Source organism: Aedes albopictus, chromosome 3, assembly GCF_035046485.1.
Source record: "Aedes albopictus strain Foshan chromosome 3, AalbF5, whole genome shotgun sequence".
Classification (NCBI taxonomy): domain Eukaryota; kingdom Metazoa; phylum Arthropoda; class Insecta; order Diptera; family Culicidae; genus Aedes; species Aedes albopictus.
In genome coordinates, this window is record NC_085138.1 from 84,610,734 (window position 1) to 84,631,688 (window position 20,955).

General features: G+C 46.1%; 2 protein-coding genes across 2 annotated transcripts in view; one reads left to right on the forward strand and one right to left on the reverse strand.

The window, feature by feature from the left end:
• LOC134292029 (cytosolic carboxypeptidase 6-like) overlaps nt 1-20,955 on the reverse strand; it is a 60,489-nt gene that overhangs the window by 12,506 nt on the left and 27,028 nt on the right. The window lies entirely within an intron of this gene.
• Nucleotides 15,478-20,248, forward strand: LOC134291501 (uncharacterized). The gene is made up of 2 exons (XM_062859300.1): nt 15,478-19,860; nt 19,923-20,248. Exon 1 carries the CDS (start codon nt 15,478-15,480, stop codon nt 19,750-19,752), a length of 4,275 nt encoding a protein of 1,424 aa, XP_062715284.1. The 3' UTR covers nt 19,753-19,860; nt 19,923-20,248.

Sequence of the window (20,955 nt, forward strand, 5' to 3'; positions counted from 1 at the left end):
GTTTCCAGCAATGACATTCAGCCATTTTATGACATGTTTTCGATCTGCTAATGGAAATCCATGGTTGGTTTGACGAGGACTGCCAACGAGCGACGAACGAAAAGAATGCCGCCAGAAGTCGAATGCTAGTGGCCGGTACCCGGCAGAACAGAGAGCGGTACAGGGTTGCAAGAGCAGAAGAGAAACGAATCCACCGCAGGAAAAAACGGCAACACGAAGAGAGTGTTATTGCTGAAGCGCAGGAAAGTATGGACATGAACGATATGCGGAGATTTTATGCAACTGTCAATGGCGCGCGGCACAAGACTGCGCCAGTGCCCGCCATGTGCAATGACCGGGAAGGAAATTTGCTGACAGACAAAACAATGGTGGCAGCCAGGTGGAAGGAGCACTTCGAAGATTTGTTGAATGGTAGCAGCGAAGGAGCACCCAGGAACAGGATTAACATAATGGATGACAGTCAAGCAGTGGAACTACCAACACTGGATGAGGTAAAAAGGCCCTTAAGGAGCTGAAAAACAGCAAGGATGCTGGGAAGGACGAGATCCCGGTCGAACTTCTTAAGCACGGAAGCGAGCAGCTACATCAATCAATCCATCAGATTATTATAAAGATTTGGGAGGATGAAGAATTGCCCACTAGTTGGTTGGATGGCCTCATATGCCCAATCTACAAGAAAGGGCACAGATTGGAGTGTGCCAATTACAGAGGGATTACCCTTTTAAATTCGGCGTATAAGATACTGTCGCGTGTCCTGTTCAACAGACTGCGACCTCTTGAGGAGTCCTTCGTCGGCGAATACCAGGCTGGTTTTCGTGAGGGCCGATCAACGACGGATCAAATGTTTACCCTGCGGATGATCCTAGATAAATTTCGGGAATATAACTTGCAGACTCACCATCTGTTCATTGATTTTAAAGCAGCGTACGATTCAGTGAAAAGAAATGAGCTTTGGCAGATAATGTCAGAACATGGTTTTCCGGCGAAACTAATTAGGCTGATACGCGCAACGCTGGATGGATCAAAATCAAGTATTCGGATCGCGGACGAAGTGTCTACGTCGTTTGTGACCTTGGATGGATTGAAGCAGGGGGATGCACTTTCAAATTTATTGTTCAACATTGCACTCGAAGGAGCGATTAGCAAGTCAGGCGTGCAGAGGAATGGCTCTATCATCACACGGTCGCACATGCTCCTCGGTTTTGCGGACGATATTGATCTCATCGGCATCGATCGTAGGGCAGTGGAGGAAGCTTATGCTCCTCTGAAGAGAGAGACAGCGAGGATAGGCTTGACGATAAACTCTACCAAGACGAAGTACATGATAGCGGGTAGAGACAGAAGCAGGCCTAGTGGTGTTAGTGCTGAGGTAGTGATTGATGGGGAAGTGTTTGAAATTGTTGAAGAATTTGTTTATCTTGGAACACTTGTGACATGTGACAATGGCGTTTCCCGTGAAGTGAAAAGGCGTATTACAGCTGCGAATAGGGCCTTTTACGGATTGCGTAGCCAGCTTAGGTCCCGTAACTTGCAAACGCAAACAAAATTCGCTCTGTATAAGACGCTGATTCTTCCGGTTGCCCTCTACGGTCACGAAGCGTGGACGTTAAAGGAGGTAGACCGAAAAGCTTTTGGAGTTTTTGAGCGCAAAGTGCTGCGGACAATTCTCGGTGGGAAACAAGAAAATGGAGTGTGGCGCAGACGCATGAATCACGAGTTGTACCAAGTGTACGAAGATGCGAATATTGTAAAACGTATAAAATACGGCAGACTTCAGTGGGCTGGACACGTAGTGCGAATGTCGGAAGAAAGAATAGCGAAAACAATATTCAGCAGAGAACCCGGTAGAGGTAGGCAACTTCGTGGGCGGCCGCGAACTCGCTGGCTGCACGCGGTTGAAGAAGATCTACGATCCCTACACGTTCGGGGAAACTGGAGGAACATCGCCCAAGACCGACGAAGATGGTGCTCTACTATACGCTCGGCATTGGAGTAAAGTTACTTTGTAGCCAACAAGGTATCAAGGCAAGGTAATGGAAATCCATAAGACAAAGCCCTTTTTTTTTAGAAAAATCCAGATTTATCTTCTGGTGTAATTTCAAACATAAGTTGTAGAGAAATTTCGATAGCTGCCTTAACCCTCAAAAGGATACCTTAAATGATGGTCCGTTTTGGAACCCTGGGGTCACCATCATATATTGTCGCGTATCTCAGGATCAATATTTTTCAAAAGGGTGATGTTTTCAGCAAAGATGTTAGGTAAGTCAAGGCCTATCAGGCGATGAACAATTTAGTTCGAGAAATTCCAGCTAGGTGGTGCTAAAGAGCATTCCAAAATGCCCCTTATCAATATGATGGAACGTAACGAGTCTGGATAAAACAAAAAGGAGAAACGTCAAAATTGAAACAGCCGATTTTCTGTCATCCCCATAGTTCCAATCGAGCAGGAGACCTGCCAAAACGACAAGGATTCGTCACTGTAGTATACTCGAGACACTTTAATGGAACGTACCTAAGCAAGCGGGATAGATGCACATAACAATAGGGTAAATCTCACTTCTGTAGATGGGTAAGCATATACAGGGGGTAGACAAAACGTTTGGGACAGGCAAAATATTCACTTATCCAAAAATGTTCAACTATCTGTAAGTTTTCAAAAAGTGCATAAAACATTTTCAATTTTTCACTGAAGGTTGATCAACTATTCTAAACAAATTTAAAAAGATTATAGAAAAAGATATAATTATATAATTATCCAACTTTGAGCTGTTAAACCTCCGCATTCTATGTACCGAATGCAATGAAGTTTTGACCATTTATGACTTATTCAATGAGCTATGAGTTTTTTCTAAACTCAACTTGAAATTCTTAACATGGAAGAAAATTTTAGCCATTAGATTATTTTAATAATAAAACACCAAATTATCCAAAACTTCAGCTTCGTTTCAAAATTCGAGATGGTAATTATAGTTCATTTAAATTCCCTTTACTTGACTTGAAAATAAAAATATTTTGAAAAAAAGTAACAAAATAATTGGCAATAAATTAAAAAAAGTAATGGGATGCATATTAAAAATAGATCAATTTACTAAAAAACCATAACATGATAACATCTTTATACCTTTTTTTATTATTAATAATTTAAAGTTTAGTCAAACGCTTTTCAAAGCTCATTATATTAAATAGCCATAGCGTTTAAAATTTCATTGCATTCGTTTGACCTTCACGTACCCGACAACTCATTTTCAAAATGCTAGCATTTCGTCAATTTTCTTCCGATTTTTTTGAAGTCGCCCTCAATCGATCATAAATTGGTGCTAGTTTATTGTACTCATATGGCCATGCAATATCCGGAACCATTCCGGGGATATTCCGGATTGTGCTGGGGTCAAGAAGTTGCCAAAATGCCTAAAAGTAATTATTTCGTGTGTTATTGTGTTTGAACCATCGATTCTCAGCGAATGTTTCATTGCGAACAGTGAAACACAACTGCGATAATCAGATTTGATTAAGTTGAACCATCCGGATCACCATGACAGGTTCCGCTGGGGCCTCATTGGAGACACTTTTGATTTTCAACCAAAACATGTTGTGCGACATCTGAACCTTCATTATTTCGAATGACTGAGTCAGAAACGATAGACTGTCTGTATCAAATAATAATGCCACCCCAGAACATCTAGCACCGGTTACATGAGGGTATCATCGGTGACATGTCTGGTTTACAACCAAAACATGCCGTGTGACGTATCATTCATTTATTTAGTTAACATCAAATTCATGATAGTACTAAATCAACAATTTGCCGCCATAATACTCGATTTGCAGCTGCAGCTCTCCAACCTCGGTCACGCCCAACACTCGCCAGATCACGCTCCACCTGGTGCGCCCATCGTGCTTTCTGCGCTCCACGCCTTCTTGTGCCAACCGGATGAGTTGCAAACACCAGCTTTGCAGGGTTTTTGTCCGGCATTCTTGCAACATGTCCTACCCACCGTATCCTTCCGGCTTTGGCCACCTTCTGGATGCTGGGTCCGCCGTAAAGTGCAGCGAGCTCGTGGTTCATTTTTCTCCGCCGTTCTCCTGCACACCACTGAAGATCGTCCTTAGCACGCGTCGCTCGAAAACTCCAAGTGCTTGCAGGTCCTCCTCGAGCATGGTCCATGTCTCGTGCCCGTAGAGGACCACCGGTCTTATTAGCGTTTTGTACATGGTGCATTTGGTGCGTGGGTGAATCTTTTTCGACCGCAGTTTCTTCTGAAGCCCGTAGTAGGCCCGACTTCCGCTGATGATGCGCCTCCGAATTTCACGGCTCACGTTGTCAGCCGTCAGAGAGGATCCGAGGTAGATGAATTCCTCCATCACCTCGAAAGTATCCCCGTCTATCGTAACATTACTACGCAGACGGATCCGGTCGTGTTAGGTTTCGCCTACCAGCATGTACTTTGTTTTTAGGTCATTTACCACCAGTCCGACCTTTGCTGCTTCGCGTTTCAGGCGGGTGTACAGCTCTGCCACCGTTCCAAATGTTCTAGCGATAATGTCCATGTCGTCAGAAAAGCACACAAATTGACCGGATTTTGTGAAAATCGTTCCCCGGCTGTTGAGCCCGGCTCGTCGCATCACACCTTCCAGAGCGATGTTGAAGAGTAGGCATGTGAGTCCGTCACCTTGTCGCAGTCCCCGGCGAGATTCGAATGAACTGGATAGTTCACCCGAAACCCTTACGCAGTTTTGCACACTGTCCATCGTTGCTTTAATCAGTCTAGTCAGCTCCCAGGGAAGCCGTTTTCGTCCACGATTCTCCATAGCTCTGCGCGGTCGATACTGTCATTTGCCGCTTTGAAGTCGATGAACAGGTGATGCGTTGGGACCTAGTATTCACGGCATTTCAGGAGGATTTGCCGTACGGTAAAGATCTGGTCCGTTGTCGACCGGCCGTCGATAAAGCCGGCTTGATAACTTCCCACGAACTCATTCGTTTTATGTGGCAGACGACGGAAGATGATCTGGGATAGCACTTTGTAGGCAGCATTCAAAATAGTGATGGCCCTGAAGTTCTCACATTCCAAATGGTCGCCTATCTTGTGAATGGGGCAGATAACCCCTTCGTTACTCCTCCGGTAGCTGTTCGGTTTCCCAGATCCTGACTATCAGCCGATGGAGACAGGTGGCCAACTTTTCTGGGCCCATCTTGATGAGCTCAGCTGCGATACCATCCTTACCAGCTGCTTTGTTGGTTTTGAGCTGGTGAATGGCATCCTTAACTACCCTCAGCGTGGGAGTTGGTTCATGTCCGTCCTCCGCTGCACTGGCGTCGTCGTTTCTTCCGTTGCCGAGGGCTCCCGTGCCTACGTTCTCCACGCCGAGGTACTGATCGAAGTGCTGCTTCCACCGTTTGAACACCTCACGTCCGTCCGTCAAGAGGCCTCCGTCTTTATCCCTGCATATTTCGGCTCGCGGCACGAAGCCGTTGCGGGATGCGTTGAGCTTCTGATAGAACTTCCGTGTTTCTTGGGAACGGCACAGCAGTTCCATTTCTTCACATTCCGCTTCTTCCAGGCGGCGCTTTTTCTTCCGAAAGAGGCGGGTCTGCTGTTTCCGCTTCTGTTTGTAACGTTCCACGTTCTGTCGAGTCCCTTGCTGCAGCATTACCGCCCTCGTTGCGTTCTTCTCCTCCAAAACCGTTCTGCACTCTTCGTCGAACCATTCGTTCTGTCGATTCCGTTCCACGTACCTGATGGTTGCTCTCTGCTGCGTCGTTGATGGCTGCTTTCACTGTACTTCAGCAGTCCTCTAGAGGGGCCTCATCGAGCTCGCCCTCGTCTGGCAACGCGGCTTCGAGATTCTGCGCGTATGCTGAGGCGACATCCGATTGCTTCAGCCGCTATAGGTTGTACCGTGGCGGTCGCCGGTACAGCTGAAGAGTAATTTGATTCGAAACTCTGACATTAGGTGGCGCTAATGTGTAGGTATATCTGCTGTACATATATTGTTTTTGTTGTTTATATCTGTTGCACATCGGGATGCTTATTATTTATAGAGAGGGTGCCTACGGCAAAGCGGAAACATGGATGAGTAAAGCAATTGTTTTTTTTTTACAACACTCGCAAAATGTTGGGATCAATATGTCCCAGACAGGCACGCTGAACGTGCACTACGCCATCATGGTGCGAAATTCCTAGCATCTTAGGAGAATTAATGGCTAATTCTCGCTGAAACCGGTCCACTCTTCACACCTTGTCTTCAAAAATGTTTTTGGTGGCGATTTTCTGAAAGTCCTCGCTAAAAAGTATGGAAAATGCACTTGGCTACTCAAATTGATGGACCCCCCGTTATTTAAAGCCACAGCAATTTTTGCTGACCCTTCGATTTTGGTCAAACGGTGGCTCATTCAAACCGTTATAACTCGAAAGTTTCTCCAGAAACCACCTCAAAACGAAATGTTGTTGAAAAGAGGAAAGATAGACCTACTATTTACAATTATAAAAAGTTGGGTCGGCCATATTGATTTTGGCCGCCATCTTGGATTCTTATACCAAAACTTTTTTTCACCATGGCAACAACCGATTATCAAAATTTTTGCATCAATTGAAAGCTGAGACATTTATACATAACATATCAAAATATTAGAAATTGTTTTTTTTTCTTTCAAAAGTTATCTGCCGTTTTGTAAACCATGTTTTGTAAACCATGTCACCATGCGCACTGAGCCCGGTACCGGCCGTTTACATAAATGCAGCGTTATTTCGCTGTGTTTACGAACACAAATTCAAAATCTGATCTCACTAATGGAAAGCTGAATGTTTAAGGTTTTCAAAACACTAAAAAAGTTATAAAAACAATGTCCGCATCATTGAGAAACAGTCAAAAACGGAAACGAAATTTTGCTACAGGTGCCTTTGTGTATACATGCAGGCGTAAACTCTGATGCTGTTGCGTGTCGTAATGCCGGTTCGCATGGAAATGTATGGAGAGCCTGGGTGCAGCCTGGGCGTGGGCACTGTTGTCCTTCTGACTTTAGCTAGATTGAGGAGGTACAATCCGAGCGTCTGTTCACCAAGGAGGTGCGGCTCAAACAGCGTCTGTTCTGGCATCTAGCGGCTGAGTAAGAAACGCTGCACCACGCCCAGCTAGATCCAAGGTGGTAGCCCCATCAGCGTGGTCGTCTCAGTTAAACAGAACTGGCACGATGGCCCTGCGGTGATACAGGAGTGTTGGCGTAGGCCCAATAAGCCACCCGTAAAAATTCCCATTGCGAATAACATAGGAGAAAATACGACTCGATACAATCGGCAAAGATCCACGCGACGAAATAAGGACTACGATTGGAAACTTGGAACATGGAATTGCAAGTCACTAGGTTTCGCAGGATGTGACAGGATAATCTACGACGAACTACATCCCCGCAACTTCGACATCGTGGCGTTGCAGGAACTTTGTTGCACTGGACAGAAAGTGTGGAAAAGCGGGCATCGAGCGGCTACCTTCTACCAAAGCTGTGGCACCACCAATGAACTGGGAACAGGATTCATAGTGTTGGGCAAGATGCGACAACGTGTGATCGGGTGGCAGCCGACCAACGCAAGGATGTGCATGTTGAGAGTTAAGGGCCGTTTCTTCAATTACAGCATCATCAACGTCCACTGCCCACACGAAGGGAGACCCGATGACGAGAAAGAAGCGTTCTACGCGCAGTTAGAGCAAACATACGATGGTTGCTCGCTGCGTGACGTGAAAATCGTTGTCGGCGACATGAACGCGCAGGTAGGAAGGGAGGAAATGTACAGACCGGTAATCGGGCGAAACAGCCTGCACACCGTATCGAATGATAACGGCCAGCGATGCGTAAACTTTGCAGCCCCCCGTGGTATGGTAGTCCGAAGCACCTTCTTCCCCCGCAAAGATATCCACAAAGCCACCTGGAGATCACCCGACCAACAAACAGAAAACCAAATCGACCACGTTCTAATCGACGGTAAATTCTTCTCGGATATAACCAATGTCCGCACATACCGCAGTGCGAATATAGATTCGGATCACTACTTAGTCGCTGTATGCATGCGCTCAAAACTTTCGACAGTTATCACCACGCGTCGAAGTCGAACGCCGCGACTCAACATCGAGCAGCTGCGTAACGTAGAAGTGGCTCAAGACTACGCGCAGCAGTTAGCAGTGGCCCTACCAACGGAAGAGCAGCATGGCGCAGCTACACTTGAAGATGGCTGGAGGGACATCCGATCCGCCATAGGTAGTACCTCGGCTACAGCACTAGGCTTCGCGACTCCGAATCACAGAAACGACTGGTACGACGGCGAATGTGAACAGTTGAAAAACGAGAAGAATGCAGCATGGGCGAGAATGCTGCAACACCGTACGAGAGCGAATGAGGCACGTTACAAACTCAGTCTTCCGGATGAAAAAGCGCCAGCAGGAAGAACGAGATCGCGAAGCGATGGAAGAGCTGTACCGCGCTAAGGACACACGAACGTTCTACGAGAAGCTGAACCGCTCGCGCAGAGGCTTTGTGCCACAAGCCGACATGTGCCGAGATAATCACGGGAATATTCTCACGAGCGAGCGTGAGGTGGTCGAGAGGTGGCGGCAGCATTACGATGAGCACCTCAATGGCGACGTTGCAAGTACCGAAGGTGGCGTGGTAACAGATCTAGGAGTGTGTGCATAGGACGAAAGACTTCCGGCCCCTGACCTTCAAGAGATTGAGGAGGAGGTTGGCCGGTTGAAAAACAACAAAGCCGCTGGAGCAGATCAACTATGAAGCGAGCTTCTAAAATACAGTGGAGAAGCACTAGTGAGAGCGCTACACTGGGTCGTTACCAAGATTTGGGAGGAGGAAGTTTTACCGGAGAAATGGATGGGAGGTATCGTGTGTCCCATCTACAAAAAGGGCGACAAGTTGGATTGCGGGAACTACCGCGCGATCACACTACCGAGCGCTGCCTACAAGATGCTCTCTCAAAACTTCTGCCGCCGTCTATCACCGATTGCAAAAGAGTTCGTAAGGCAATATCAGGCTGCATTCATGGGTGAACGCGCTACAACGCCATCCGCCAAGTGTTGCAAAAATGCCGCGGATACAACGTGCCCACACATCTCTTGTTCAACGATTTCAAATCGGCGTATGATACAATCGATCGAGAACAGCCATGGCAGATTATGCACGAATACGGATTCCCGGATAAACTGATACGAATAATCAAGGCGACGATAGATCGAGTGATTTGCGTAGTTCGAGTATCAGGAACATTCTCGAGTCCCTTCGAATCAAGGTGATGGTCTTTCGTGCTTGCTGTTCAATATTCCTTTAGAGGGTGTAATAAGGAGAGCGGGGATAAGCACGAGCGGAACGATTTTCACGGAATCCGTTCAGCTGCTTGGCTTGCTAAGAGTGAAGCCAGACGAATCGGATTAGTTATTAATGTGTCGAAGACACATGATGGCGAAGGGCTCCAGGGAGGAATCACCGCGCCCACCACCCCGAATTCATATCGACGGTGATGAAATCGAGGCGGTTGAAGAATTCGTGTACTTGAGCTCACTGGTGAGCACCGACAACGACACCAGCAAAGAAATTCAGAGACGCATTGTCGCAAGAAATCGAGCTTACTTTGGACTCCGCAAAACTCTACGATCGAATAAAGTTGGCCGTATCACGAAGATAACTATCTCTTCTTCTTCTTCTTTATGGCGCAACGTTCGCATTGGAACTTGGACTGCCTCTCTTCAACTAAGTGTTTTTAGAGCACTTTCACAGTTATTTATTGAAGGGCTATCTTTGCCTACCATTGCATGAATTTGCGAAATGATGCAATATGCCTCCGGATTGGCAATTCATAGCCCTAACCTTAAGCTAACTGGAACCCAAGTTAACTATCTACAACACGCTGATTAGACCGGTAGTTCTCTATGGGCACGCAACATGGACTCTACGTGCAGAGGACCAACGCGCCATTGGAGTTTTCGAACGGAAGATGCTGTGTACCATCTACGGCGGAGTGCAGTGCAGATGGAAGACGGGAATTGGAGAAGGCGGATGAACCACAAGTTGCATCAGCTACTGAGAGAACCAACCTTCGTCCACACCTTGAAAATCGGAAGGCTACGGTGGGCTGGTCACGTTATCAGGATGTCGGATAGCAACCCGACTGAAATGGTTCTCGAGAGTCATCCGACTGGTAGAAGGAGGCGTGTATGCGCAGGGAGCTAGAAGGGTCGATCAAGTGGAGGACGATCTGGGGACCCTACGCAGAGTACGGAAATGGAGACGCGCAGCCATGGACCCGACCGGGCAGAATGGAGACGACTCCTATGTACAGCAGATGACACTCAGGCCTTAGTCTGACCGGTAAGGTAAGTGGCCCGTGAACCTCCCAGCTTGGGAACGACCACAGTCCCGCGGGGCAAAAGAATGCCACTACACACTGCCAATCAGAGAGAGGGCAACATCAAGTTGAGCTGTTTGGTGGCATCATCGTGGTAAGTATGTGGCTTCTGTTTAGAAGAGTGCGATTTTATTACACCACGGAACGGTGGCGTGGTGTTAATTTATTCGTCTGACTGAAGGTACAGTGTTCCTTACATGCATTGCATATGTGCTGTACCTATAGAGCTTAGCTGTGCGAACAAAGTTCAATAGTTCAACGATAAACGGGGAGATAGAGCGAGTGTACGTAAGGACCAAACGTGTTTCAGCCAACTAGTCAAGTGAGCTCGGTGATGTATGTCGGAATTTGTGCAAGCAAAAGGCGAATGGCTTTGTGGCTGATGGGTGAAAGTAATCCTTTCTAGGGTGGAGGTCCAAACACGGGTCTCACATGTTGTGTATTCGAAGGAGCTTTCAGGGGCCTGATGTGGAACCATCTACCCTTGCGAAATTCATTCATCCGGTGGGTGGGAATCCATCAAACCGTAAATGGGCTAGTAAACGTTCCATGGCAAAATGGACCCATAAACACCACCAATGGTTGGTTACCACACTTTGTTGAACCATGAATGGATGCCTATATTTGGGTTATTTCACCGTAGCACGTGTTAGACTCACTTCATTGCATGCAAGGTTAATGACGAGACTCTGGATGGGACGTTATCCATGACGTAGGGTGAATGGAAAGTCTTTGTTTACCTGGACAAAAGTTTCCAGACGAACACACCACCACCATGTCTAACATCTGCGTACAGAGAACACACGGTAAACCTAGTTCTAGCTGATTGGATTTCTCGCTTTTGCCTTTCCACGAGCAGAAAGTTCTAGCTGATGGTTGTTTAGAATTAGAAAGCAAATTAATTCAAAAGTTTCCTGAGCAAGGCGTGTCTGAAATTGAGTTTTTGGTTCCGTTCAACTCCGGTAATTAATTGCATACTAGGAAACGAGAACGACACTAGGATGAAAAGCATGGGCGAAACTACGGATTTTTTCCAGGGGGTGCACCACATACAAATATTTATTAGTTTATCCATTCATCATTCATCGCCCCATATTTCACAGCAATGCATTTAAATTCTAGGGGGTGCCTGGCACCCCCGGCACCCCCAGTAGTTTCGCCTATGATGAAAAGCACATTAGGAAGTAGATTAGAACAGATACACTGCACACTTCTAGAGTCCACTGTTCGACTGTTCCACTTCAGGTAAAAGTTCGGATTTATCATGAAGGAGTAACCACTGCTTTAGTTATTTATAATTATGTTATAATATTTATGGTGAAATGGAGTGAAGCAAAGCAATAAAAGATTACGACGAATAGAGTCGCAATCAGAGAGTAAAAAATTCGAAGATTGAAAGTGAAGATTGACATTCTCATTTTTTCATTCGTGGTTGGCCGCATTCATTGTCAGCTGAATGCCTCTCTTTTTTCATGCAATGCTCTGTCACGAATATTTTTTCGCACGTCGTAAAATGTCCAATTTCTGTTAACAGACGCACAATCCGACTTAATGGACAAATAAAGAACATAATTAATATTCTAATTAACTACTGTTGCGAAACTGGCAACCGCGCCAGGGCGAAAATCGAATCAGGCCGAGCGAAATGACGAAGAGACGTGTACCGATGAGAATAGAGAAAGAAACAGAAAACAATAGTTCTCGACATGTGATGTGTTTATTGCGGAGCACATAAAACTGTATTTCATGATTAAAATACTTACCAAACCATCGTTTAAAACCTGTTCAGACAACGATTAGTGTCAGGTGTATATGTTATAGGTGGATGTGAAGTGAATTAGATTAAACAACACCTATTTCTATTCTAGACTAAGGCCACATATTATCCAACTTGATAACCTATACTCATTGTCATACACCAAATGAGATTCGTTCAATGAACTTATATGCGTAATGTATGCACTTCTTGGCTAGTTATTTATAGAATAATAATTAAGTCCCTTTGTAGCCTATATCAAATTATCTGATTCTTTCCATTGTTTTGGGACAATTTGCTGAAGATTATAAACCCACTGAAATTGTAAGTCAGCCATTTGAAACATTTAATGAAGATTTCAACTAATGCGTAATACATTTCTAGCTTAAAGCATCTGCTATACAGAATCAGCGGCGTTTTACTTGTCCCCCAACAATTCTTTAAGAATTTCATCATGAGTCGAGCAGGTGATCAATCGACCCGAGGAGATGTGGAAGAAACCGCTAGCCACATCGAAAGCCTCGATTCCACATCCACTAGCGCTAGTCGAAGAGCCAGACTGCAGATTCAGTTGAAGCGCCTCGAGGCGGAACAAGAATTGTCGAAGAAGAAGGCAGCCCTCGAGATAGAGACAGAGTTCATCAGAAAGAAATTCGAGGCCCTGGAGGCGTCGATAGTAGACGATTCGGTGAGTGTCCGAAGTAAAATTAGTAAGGGGAGATCGGACCAGCTGGTGCGCGATTGGATGGCCAATCTTAAATCGATTCCCGTTGGAGAAAGCAATCAGGAGGCCACAAACGTTCACGAGGAAATAGAAGGCGCGGTCGGAGGAGTTGTTGAGAAAACGAGTTCCGAGGAAAACAAAGGTAAAATTCACACTCCTTGTCTAGCAGCACGAAGTCCAGAGAACGAAGACTGCTCTAAGAGAGTGGATCACGTGAGCTTGTAACCCGCGGTTACAATTTTGTACTACATTTATGTACACCACTGTGTTTTGGAACATTTTAATTTGTTTGTTTTTATATTTACTTTTTATTCGATATTTATTTAGCTAGAATGTAGGGAAATGAAAACGTTATATATTGTATCGGTGAGGCATTCGACCCCCAAGCTCCCCAACCACATGGCACACATCGAGAGCAGCAGCAGAACAATCGTTTGCGGTGTGTGGCTGTTTTTGTTTCTAGGAGAAGTATCGAAACCGTGTAGTGCGACGGACGCGTATTTTAACCCGTTTTAATTACGCCCGGAAAAGTGGTGTTTCGCGTCGAAAGCTGGAGGATTGTTCCCAGCAACGTCGGTAGTGATTCCACGAGTGGTTCACTAGTGAAATAGTGCCGGCCCACGGTTTCGGGTACGAAAAAAAGTGCTGTGGAAGTGCAGTGCAAAAGGGTACTGGACCACCGCCATAGTGGGAAGCTAATTGTAAAGGAATTTTCGCTTCCCGGCGGTCTAGTAAAGTGTTCGAAAACCCACCGTCCTCGCTACACGGGCTCAGCCAGTAGAGCCAGTCTCGCCCGTGTAGCTCAACGTCAAGGAGGACGAAGACAGGTAGGTGTAAAGGGGCTCACCACCTGTGGTAGTACTTTGCGGAGACTACCAGGGCTAGTCACGGCGAGTGACTTGCCCGGCGTATTATCGCCACCGTCGCTAGGGGGGATCCGACAAAGGAGCCCGCTCTTCCCCCTAGCTAACTGACAAGGACGGTTGCTTCGGCAACCCCAGTGCCCAAAGAAGAAGAAAAAGGAGAAGAAGAAAGAAGAAGAAGGAAGGTGCTCCGCATAGTCCGTGCGGGAGCAACAGCGACCACCACCACCATAGCAGCAAGGGCCCCAACGAGTCGACCGAAGCCCCAGTGCCTTGAGGGGAGAACGGGGCAAAACAGGTCAGATAGATTAATATAAAAGTTTATTGCAAAATTTATTTATTTATATTTTATTATTTAATTTCATCCGAAATCCTTATTTTAGTGGAGGTACCCTGCTTAAGGCCGCCCTGCCGGGTAACAGCAGGTAAGGGCTGAAAGCACTCCTTACAAGCTCACGCCAGAGCTGCCCAATGCCAGTATCAAATGAGCTGGAGAACCTACGACAAATGCTCGACCAGTATAAGGCACTGTATTTTGCGGAAAAAGAGAAGAACCGACAAAACCCATCGGTATTGCTGCAGGAATGCAGCAAAGGAGCGCGTCCGAAACAACTAGAATCCTCGAAACCAGCCGATGATTGTCATCTGTCGTCTACTCCAAAATTTGAGCAGCAAGAAAAGGAACTACCTACGATGCAATACAAATTGTCCTACTCTGCTATCGATGGCTTAGGACATGCAGAGCACATGGCTGTGAAGTCTACGAATGACCACCATCGAGAAGATGTCCTCCAGCGCAGTGCGAACACGTCACGCCGTCACGAGTCTTCACCAACCGATGGTCACACAGCAGTGGGAGCAATCAGTGCAGCACCTACAGTAGACGGTCTGGAAGGAAACACCCACTTCCGATGTGCCGCCCCAGTACAGACGCCTAATGTAGCCCCCCCTGTAGTAGTTTACGGTCCTACGCCCCAGCAGCTAGCAGCACGACAAATTTTGCCGCGGGATTTGCCTTGCTTCGCCGGAAATCCAGCGGATTGGCCGGTGTTTATAAGTCAATATAATTACACCACTCAAGCTTGCGGATACAGCGACGGCGAAAATATGATCCGTTTGCAACGCTGTCTGAAAGGTGCTGCTTGGGATGCAACCCGAAGTCGTCTGATACTACCTGCATCTGTGCCACATGTCATAGAAGCACTTCGGATGCGCTATGGACGATCTGAGTTGTTGATCGAATCATTGATAGAAACCGTCAGAAACACGCCGTGTCCGAAGGCCGATAAATTGGACACTATCATTGAATTCGGAACCAAAATTCAAACCCTGTGTGACCATATCACCGCAGCTAACCTGGTGGAGCACCTCGGTAACCCAATGCTGCTAAAGGATTTGGTGGAAAAACTGCCAGCCGAATACAAGATGCGATGGGCAGCATATCGGAAATCCCGGCAGATCGTGAATCTGCAGACTTTCGGCGAATATATGGAGGAAATCGTCACCGATGCGTGCAGCGTGTCGTCTTATGGAGCCGAAAGCGACAAGTCCATGAAGCGCGAGAAAGCAAAGTCGCATGACAGATCCCTGTTGCATTCGGATATCGGGGGAAGCAACTAGGCAATTGAAACGAACAGCTACAAACGACTCTTGAACACCAACAGCAACAACGAGTGTCTGGTTTGCCGGAAAGTCGGACACCGAGTGAGAGAGTGTGATGCCTTCGAAGCAATGTCGACGAACGAACGCTGGAAGAAAGTCCAGAACCTTGGATTATGCCGAACATGTCTGTTCAACCACGGCAGACGCCCCTGCCGAATCAACAACCGATGTGGCGTAAATAATTGTCAGACTCGCCATCATCCCCTTCTTCATTCAAATGCGAATGATGCCTCAGAATTGGCTGCCTCGACGCCTTTGGACCTCCATTTCCACAGTGGAGAACTACCCTCACTGTTGTTCCGTATAATCCCAGTCAATCTATATAACGGATTGAAAAAAGTGTCAACCTACGCCTTTTTGGACGAAGGGTCTAACATTTCCATGATTGAGCGGAAGTTAGCAGCGATGCTGGACGTGACGGGCTATCGCCGACCTCTGTGTCTTAAATGGACGGGCAATGTCACAAAAGAAGAGGAAGAATCGCACAGAATCACAGTAGAAATATCAGGGGCTCATCAGGATGCAGCAAAGTACATTATATCGGAAGTTGGTACTGTCGACTCTCTCGACTTGCCTCGGCAGAGTTTGCCGATCGAAAACCTTGCAGGACGGTTTAGACACCTCCAAGGTCTACCCATTCAAGGTTATTGCAACGTTACGCCTCAGTTGCTGATAGGAGTGGATAACTTAAAACTGGCAATCCCACTGAAAGTACGAGAAGGACGCGAAGGAGGCCCCACTGCCGCCAAAACAAGGCTTGGCTGGTGCGTTTACGGGGGCCACCGTGAAGAGAGCCAACTATCTATGAACTATCATGTCTGCGAGTGTTCTGAAGTCGAACATCTTGACAAAACATTGAAGGCCTATTTTACCCTAGAAGAAGCTGGAATACAATCGGGCATCAACGAAATCGCACAGGACGACGAGCGCGCATTACGAATTCTGGAACAAACGACAAAACGAGTAGGAGAACGCTATGAATCGGGACTACTGTGGAGATACGACGATTTCGAGTTCCCCGACAGCTATGCTATGGCCGTCAAACGTCTCCAATGTCTCGAGCGCAGACTGGCCAAGGATCCTGCACTTAACGATAACGTGCGGAAGCAGATCCACGAGTATGAGTCAAAAGGCTATGCACACCGTGCCTCACCAGAGGAGTTAACCGAGGCGGATCTTCGTCGAGTCTGGTATTTGCCACTCGGAGCGGTATGCAACCCAAGGAAACCTGGCAAAGTACGCCTTATTTGGGACGCCTCGGCAAAAGTGGACGGAATTTCGCTAAACAGCATGTTACTTAAAGGACCTGATCAGTTGACATTGCTACCCGCAGTTCTCTTTCGTTTCCGTCAATATCCAGTAGCAGTGAGCGCAGATATTAAAGAGATGTTTCATCAGGTACGCATCCGATCCGAGGATCGTCATGCTCAACGATTTGTGTATAGGAGTAACCCTGCATCACCCCCGGAAACGTACCTGATGAATGTAGCAACCTTTGGGTCGTCGTGCTCCCCCGCCACAGCGCAATTCGTGAAAAATACGAACGCCAACATGTTTGCTCATGAATATCCCAGGGCAGTGCAAGGAATCGTCCACAATCATTATGTGGATGATTACCTTGATAGCTTTGCTAGCACGGAAGAAGCTGTCCAGATTGCGTCACAAGTTAAAATGATCCATCAATACGGTGGATTCGAGATTAGGAATTGGTGCAGTAATGAACGAGTCGTCTTGGAACAACTGGGAGAAGGCAAAGAACAAACCGTCATTGATCTGGATTCCGGAGCCGATAAGCAGTCGGACAGAGTACTTGGTCTGTCTTGGGACACCGAAGCGGACGAGTTTCGGTACAACACTTATTTGTTAAGCGATATTTCCCGTCTACGAGAGACCAACACGAAGCCAACGAAGCGCCAATTAGCACGATGCGTCATGTCGTTTTTCGACCCACAAGGGTTCTTGGCGCCATATTTAGTATTTGGCAAAGTTCTTCTTCAAGATACGTGGCGGGAAGGCACAGGCTGGGACGAGCAAATCGATGACAGAACGTTCGAACGATGGCAGGAATGGCTGGATATACTGGACGACATCAACAACGTAAGAATACCTCGATGCTATTTCTCCAAGGGTGATCTTTCGACGTTGGAAATTCACACGTTTGTTGATGCAAGCGAAGTTTCGTATTCGTGTGTCACGTATTTCCGGATCACAAATCCGTATGGTTCAGCAGAGGTGGCATTTGTGGCATCGAAGACTAAGGTAGCTCCCCTAAAACCAACAACAATACCTCGCCTTGAGCTCATGGCTTGTGTTTTGGGAGTACGGCTGGCCATGTTCGCAGTTGACGGACATTCATTAGCCGTGAAGAAGCACTTCTTTTGGACTGACGCAGAGGTTGCAATGAGTTGGATATATGCCGATCCTCGGAAATACCGCCCATTTGTTGCTTTTCGAGTGGGTGAGATTTTGGAGAAATCAAATCGTGAGGATTGGCGCTGGGTCTCATCCAAACAGAATCCGGCAGATGAAGCAACTAAATGGGGAGTGGGACCACACTTCAGTAAGAACAGTATCTGGTACGAAGGACCCGAATTTCTTCGTTATCCCGCACATCAGTGGCCGCAACAGAAGAGGACTGGCATAGTTTCGGACGAAATTCGGGCCTGTTATGCTCATCGTCAGCTAAAGATTCCGGAGCAACTAATCGAAGTTGACCGGTTTTCATCCTGGAGAAAAATGTTGCGAACGATGGCCCACGTCCTTCGGTTTGTGAACAACTGCCGAACAACGCTCCCCGGTCAAGGGCGGAACATTGGTCATCTGACACAGTTCGAGCTCCAGAAAGCTGAGGAATATTTGTTTCGAGCTGTGCAATGGGAGTGTTTCGTTGATGAGCTAGCTACATTGACCAACAACCAAAAACTTCCGTATCAGAATCGGCAGGAACTAGAAAGAACCAGCCCCCTTTACAAGTTATCACCGATACTGGACTCGTCTGGAGTCCTCCGCTTGGATAGCAGGATCAGTGCTGCTCTGCATGTACCCGCTGAAATGAAACACCCAATCATTCTGCCAAAGCGACACCGGTTGACTACGTTGGTACTTGAAGATCTTCATCGTCAGCTACTACACGCCAACAACGAATCAGTCGTGAACGAAGCACGGCAACGCTTTTACATACCGCAGCTGCGCACACAAGTGAGACAGATGGCCAAGCAATGTCTAGTGTGCAAAATACGTCGAGCTCAACCGGCTGTTCCTCGAATGGCCCCTCTTCCAACGGCTAGACTTGCCTCCTACTTACGGCCCTTCACTTACTGCGGCCTCGACTATTTTGGACCCGTTTTGGTGAAGGTGAACCGCAGTCACGTGAAGCGCTGGGTTGCTATATTCACTTGTCTAACGATCCGAGCGGTTCACGTAGAAGTCGTTTACAAGCTCGACATTGAGTCCTGCATTAAAGCAGTACGCCGATTCATATGCCGTCGAGGGAGTCCTGCAGAGATATACAGCGATAACGCAACCTGTTTTCGTGGCACCGAACGACTGCTCAGAGATCAAATCAACAAAGGACTCGCGGCCAAATTCACGAGTACGCAGACCGAATGGAAGTTTATTCCCCCAAGTACCCCACACATGGGAGGTGCTTGGGAGCGAATGGTAAGATCGGTGAAAGTCGCTTTGTCTTCCCTTCAGGATAGCAGTGAGAAGCTGAACGACGAGTCTCTGCAAACTTTCTTGGCGGAAGCAGAAGCCATCGTTAATTGCCGGCCACTCACCTATCTGCCTTTAGACTCAATAGAACAAGAGGCGTTAACTCCTAATCATTTTTTGCTGGGAAGTTCCTCCGGAGTTCGGCTACCGGTTGTGCAAACGACCGATGAAGTATCTCTATTAAAAGGTTCGTGGACAACAATTCAGAAGCTTCTGGACATTTTTTGGAAACGTTGGGTCAGGGAATACCTTCCCACTTTAACAAGACGTACAAAATGGTTCGGCGAAACTAAACCAATTCAACCTGGAGATCTGGTCTTCATAATTGACGATACACGGCGCAATGGATGGGTTCGTGGACGTGTACTTGAAGTGCTGCCAGCTGCGGACGGGAGAGTGCGCCAAGCCGTAGTACAGACTGCTGGGAAAGCACCATCTAAGAAATCTGTATCCAAATTAGCAGTTTTGGAGATATCGAAGGATCCTGGAACCCAGGTCATTCCAGGGTTCCACCGGGGGGAGGATGTTGCGAAACTGGCAACCGCGCCAGGGCGAAAATCGAATCAGGCCGAGCGAAATGACGAAGAGACGTGTACCGATGAGAATAGAGAAAGAAACAGAAAACAATAGTTCTCGACATGTGATGTGTTTATTGCGGAGCACATAAAACTGTATTTCATGATTAAAATACTTACCAAACCATCGTTTAAAACCTGTTCAGACAACGATTAGTGTCAGGTGTATATGTTATAGGTGGATGTGAAGTGAATTAGATTAAACAACACCTATTTCTATTCTAGACTAAGGCCACATATTATCCAACTTGATAACCTATACTCATTGTCATACACCAAATGAGATTCGTTCAATGAACTTATATGCGTAATGTATGCACTTCTTGGCTAGTTATTTATAGAATAATAATTAAGTCCCTTTGTAGCCTATATCAAATTATCTGATTCTTTCCATTGTTTTGGGACAATTTGCTGAAGATTATAAACCCACTGAAATTGTAAGTCAGCCATTTGAAACATTTAATGAAGATTTCAACTAATGCATAATACATTTCTAGCTTAAAGCATCTGCTATACAAAATCAGCGGCGTTTTACTTGTCCCCCAACAACTACTATACACATGTTTTGAGGTAATTGGAAGTATAAGCGGGAATTACGGTCCAGTTTTATTTCTCAGTGAAAATTGTCAGTGACAGAAAAATGAATAAATAGGTGAAATAATTCATTCACCAAAATGAATTTTATTTTAGTCCCTCAGTTGAGAATCTTCAAAATTAACGTTGAATTTCACTCATTGAAAATGAAAATTTTAAACTCTGGTCGCAATCAAGTGACAAATGAAATAAACGTTGAACATAAATAATATGAGGCTGTTCAACTTCTTTCCAATTGTCTCTGTAGCTCTTTTGCGACTCTATCCATCATTATTTTCCATGTTTCTCATAACATTTTTCAACTTTGAATAGCAAAAAAAATCACAGGAAAAGCCAATCAAAACTAGTTGTTAAATATATAGTTCAGTTTAGCGAAAATTAGTGCATTTCAGCAAAAGTTTAATAAAGTATATTTTTAAATATCTACAGTTTTTTTCCTAAGAGTTTGATGTCAAACAAAATAATGAAAACTAGAGCATAAGTCAGTGTTGATTAATTCGAATATTCAAGTTCCATAAGGACAGATTCGGACTATCAATAGTTGAGAAATCCATGAATTATGGGCAGGGGTAAAAGGACTCTCCTGTTCTAAAAAACAACACATTCATTTAGATTAGGGTGGTTATGATGTATTAAATATCCAAGAACGCAATGAAATCCTAAT

Excerpts from the sequence above, each read along its gene's own strand:
- LOC134291501 (XM_062859300.1), top strand. The coding sequence starts at position 15,478 with ATGTCGACGAACGAACGCTGGAAGAAAGTCCAGAACCTTGGATTATGC.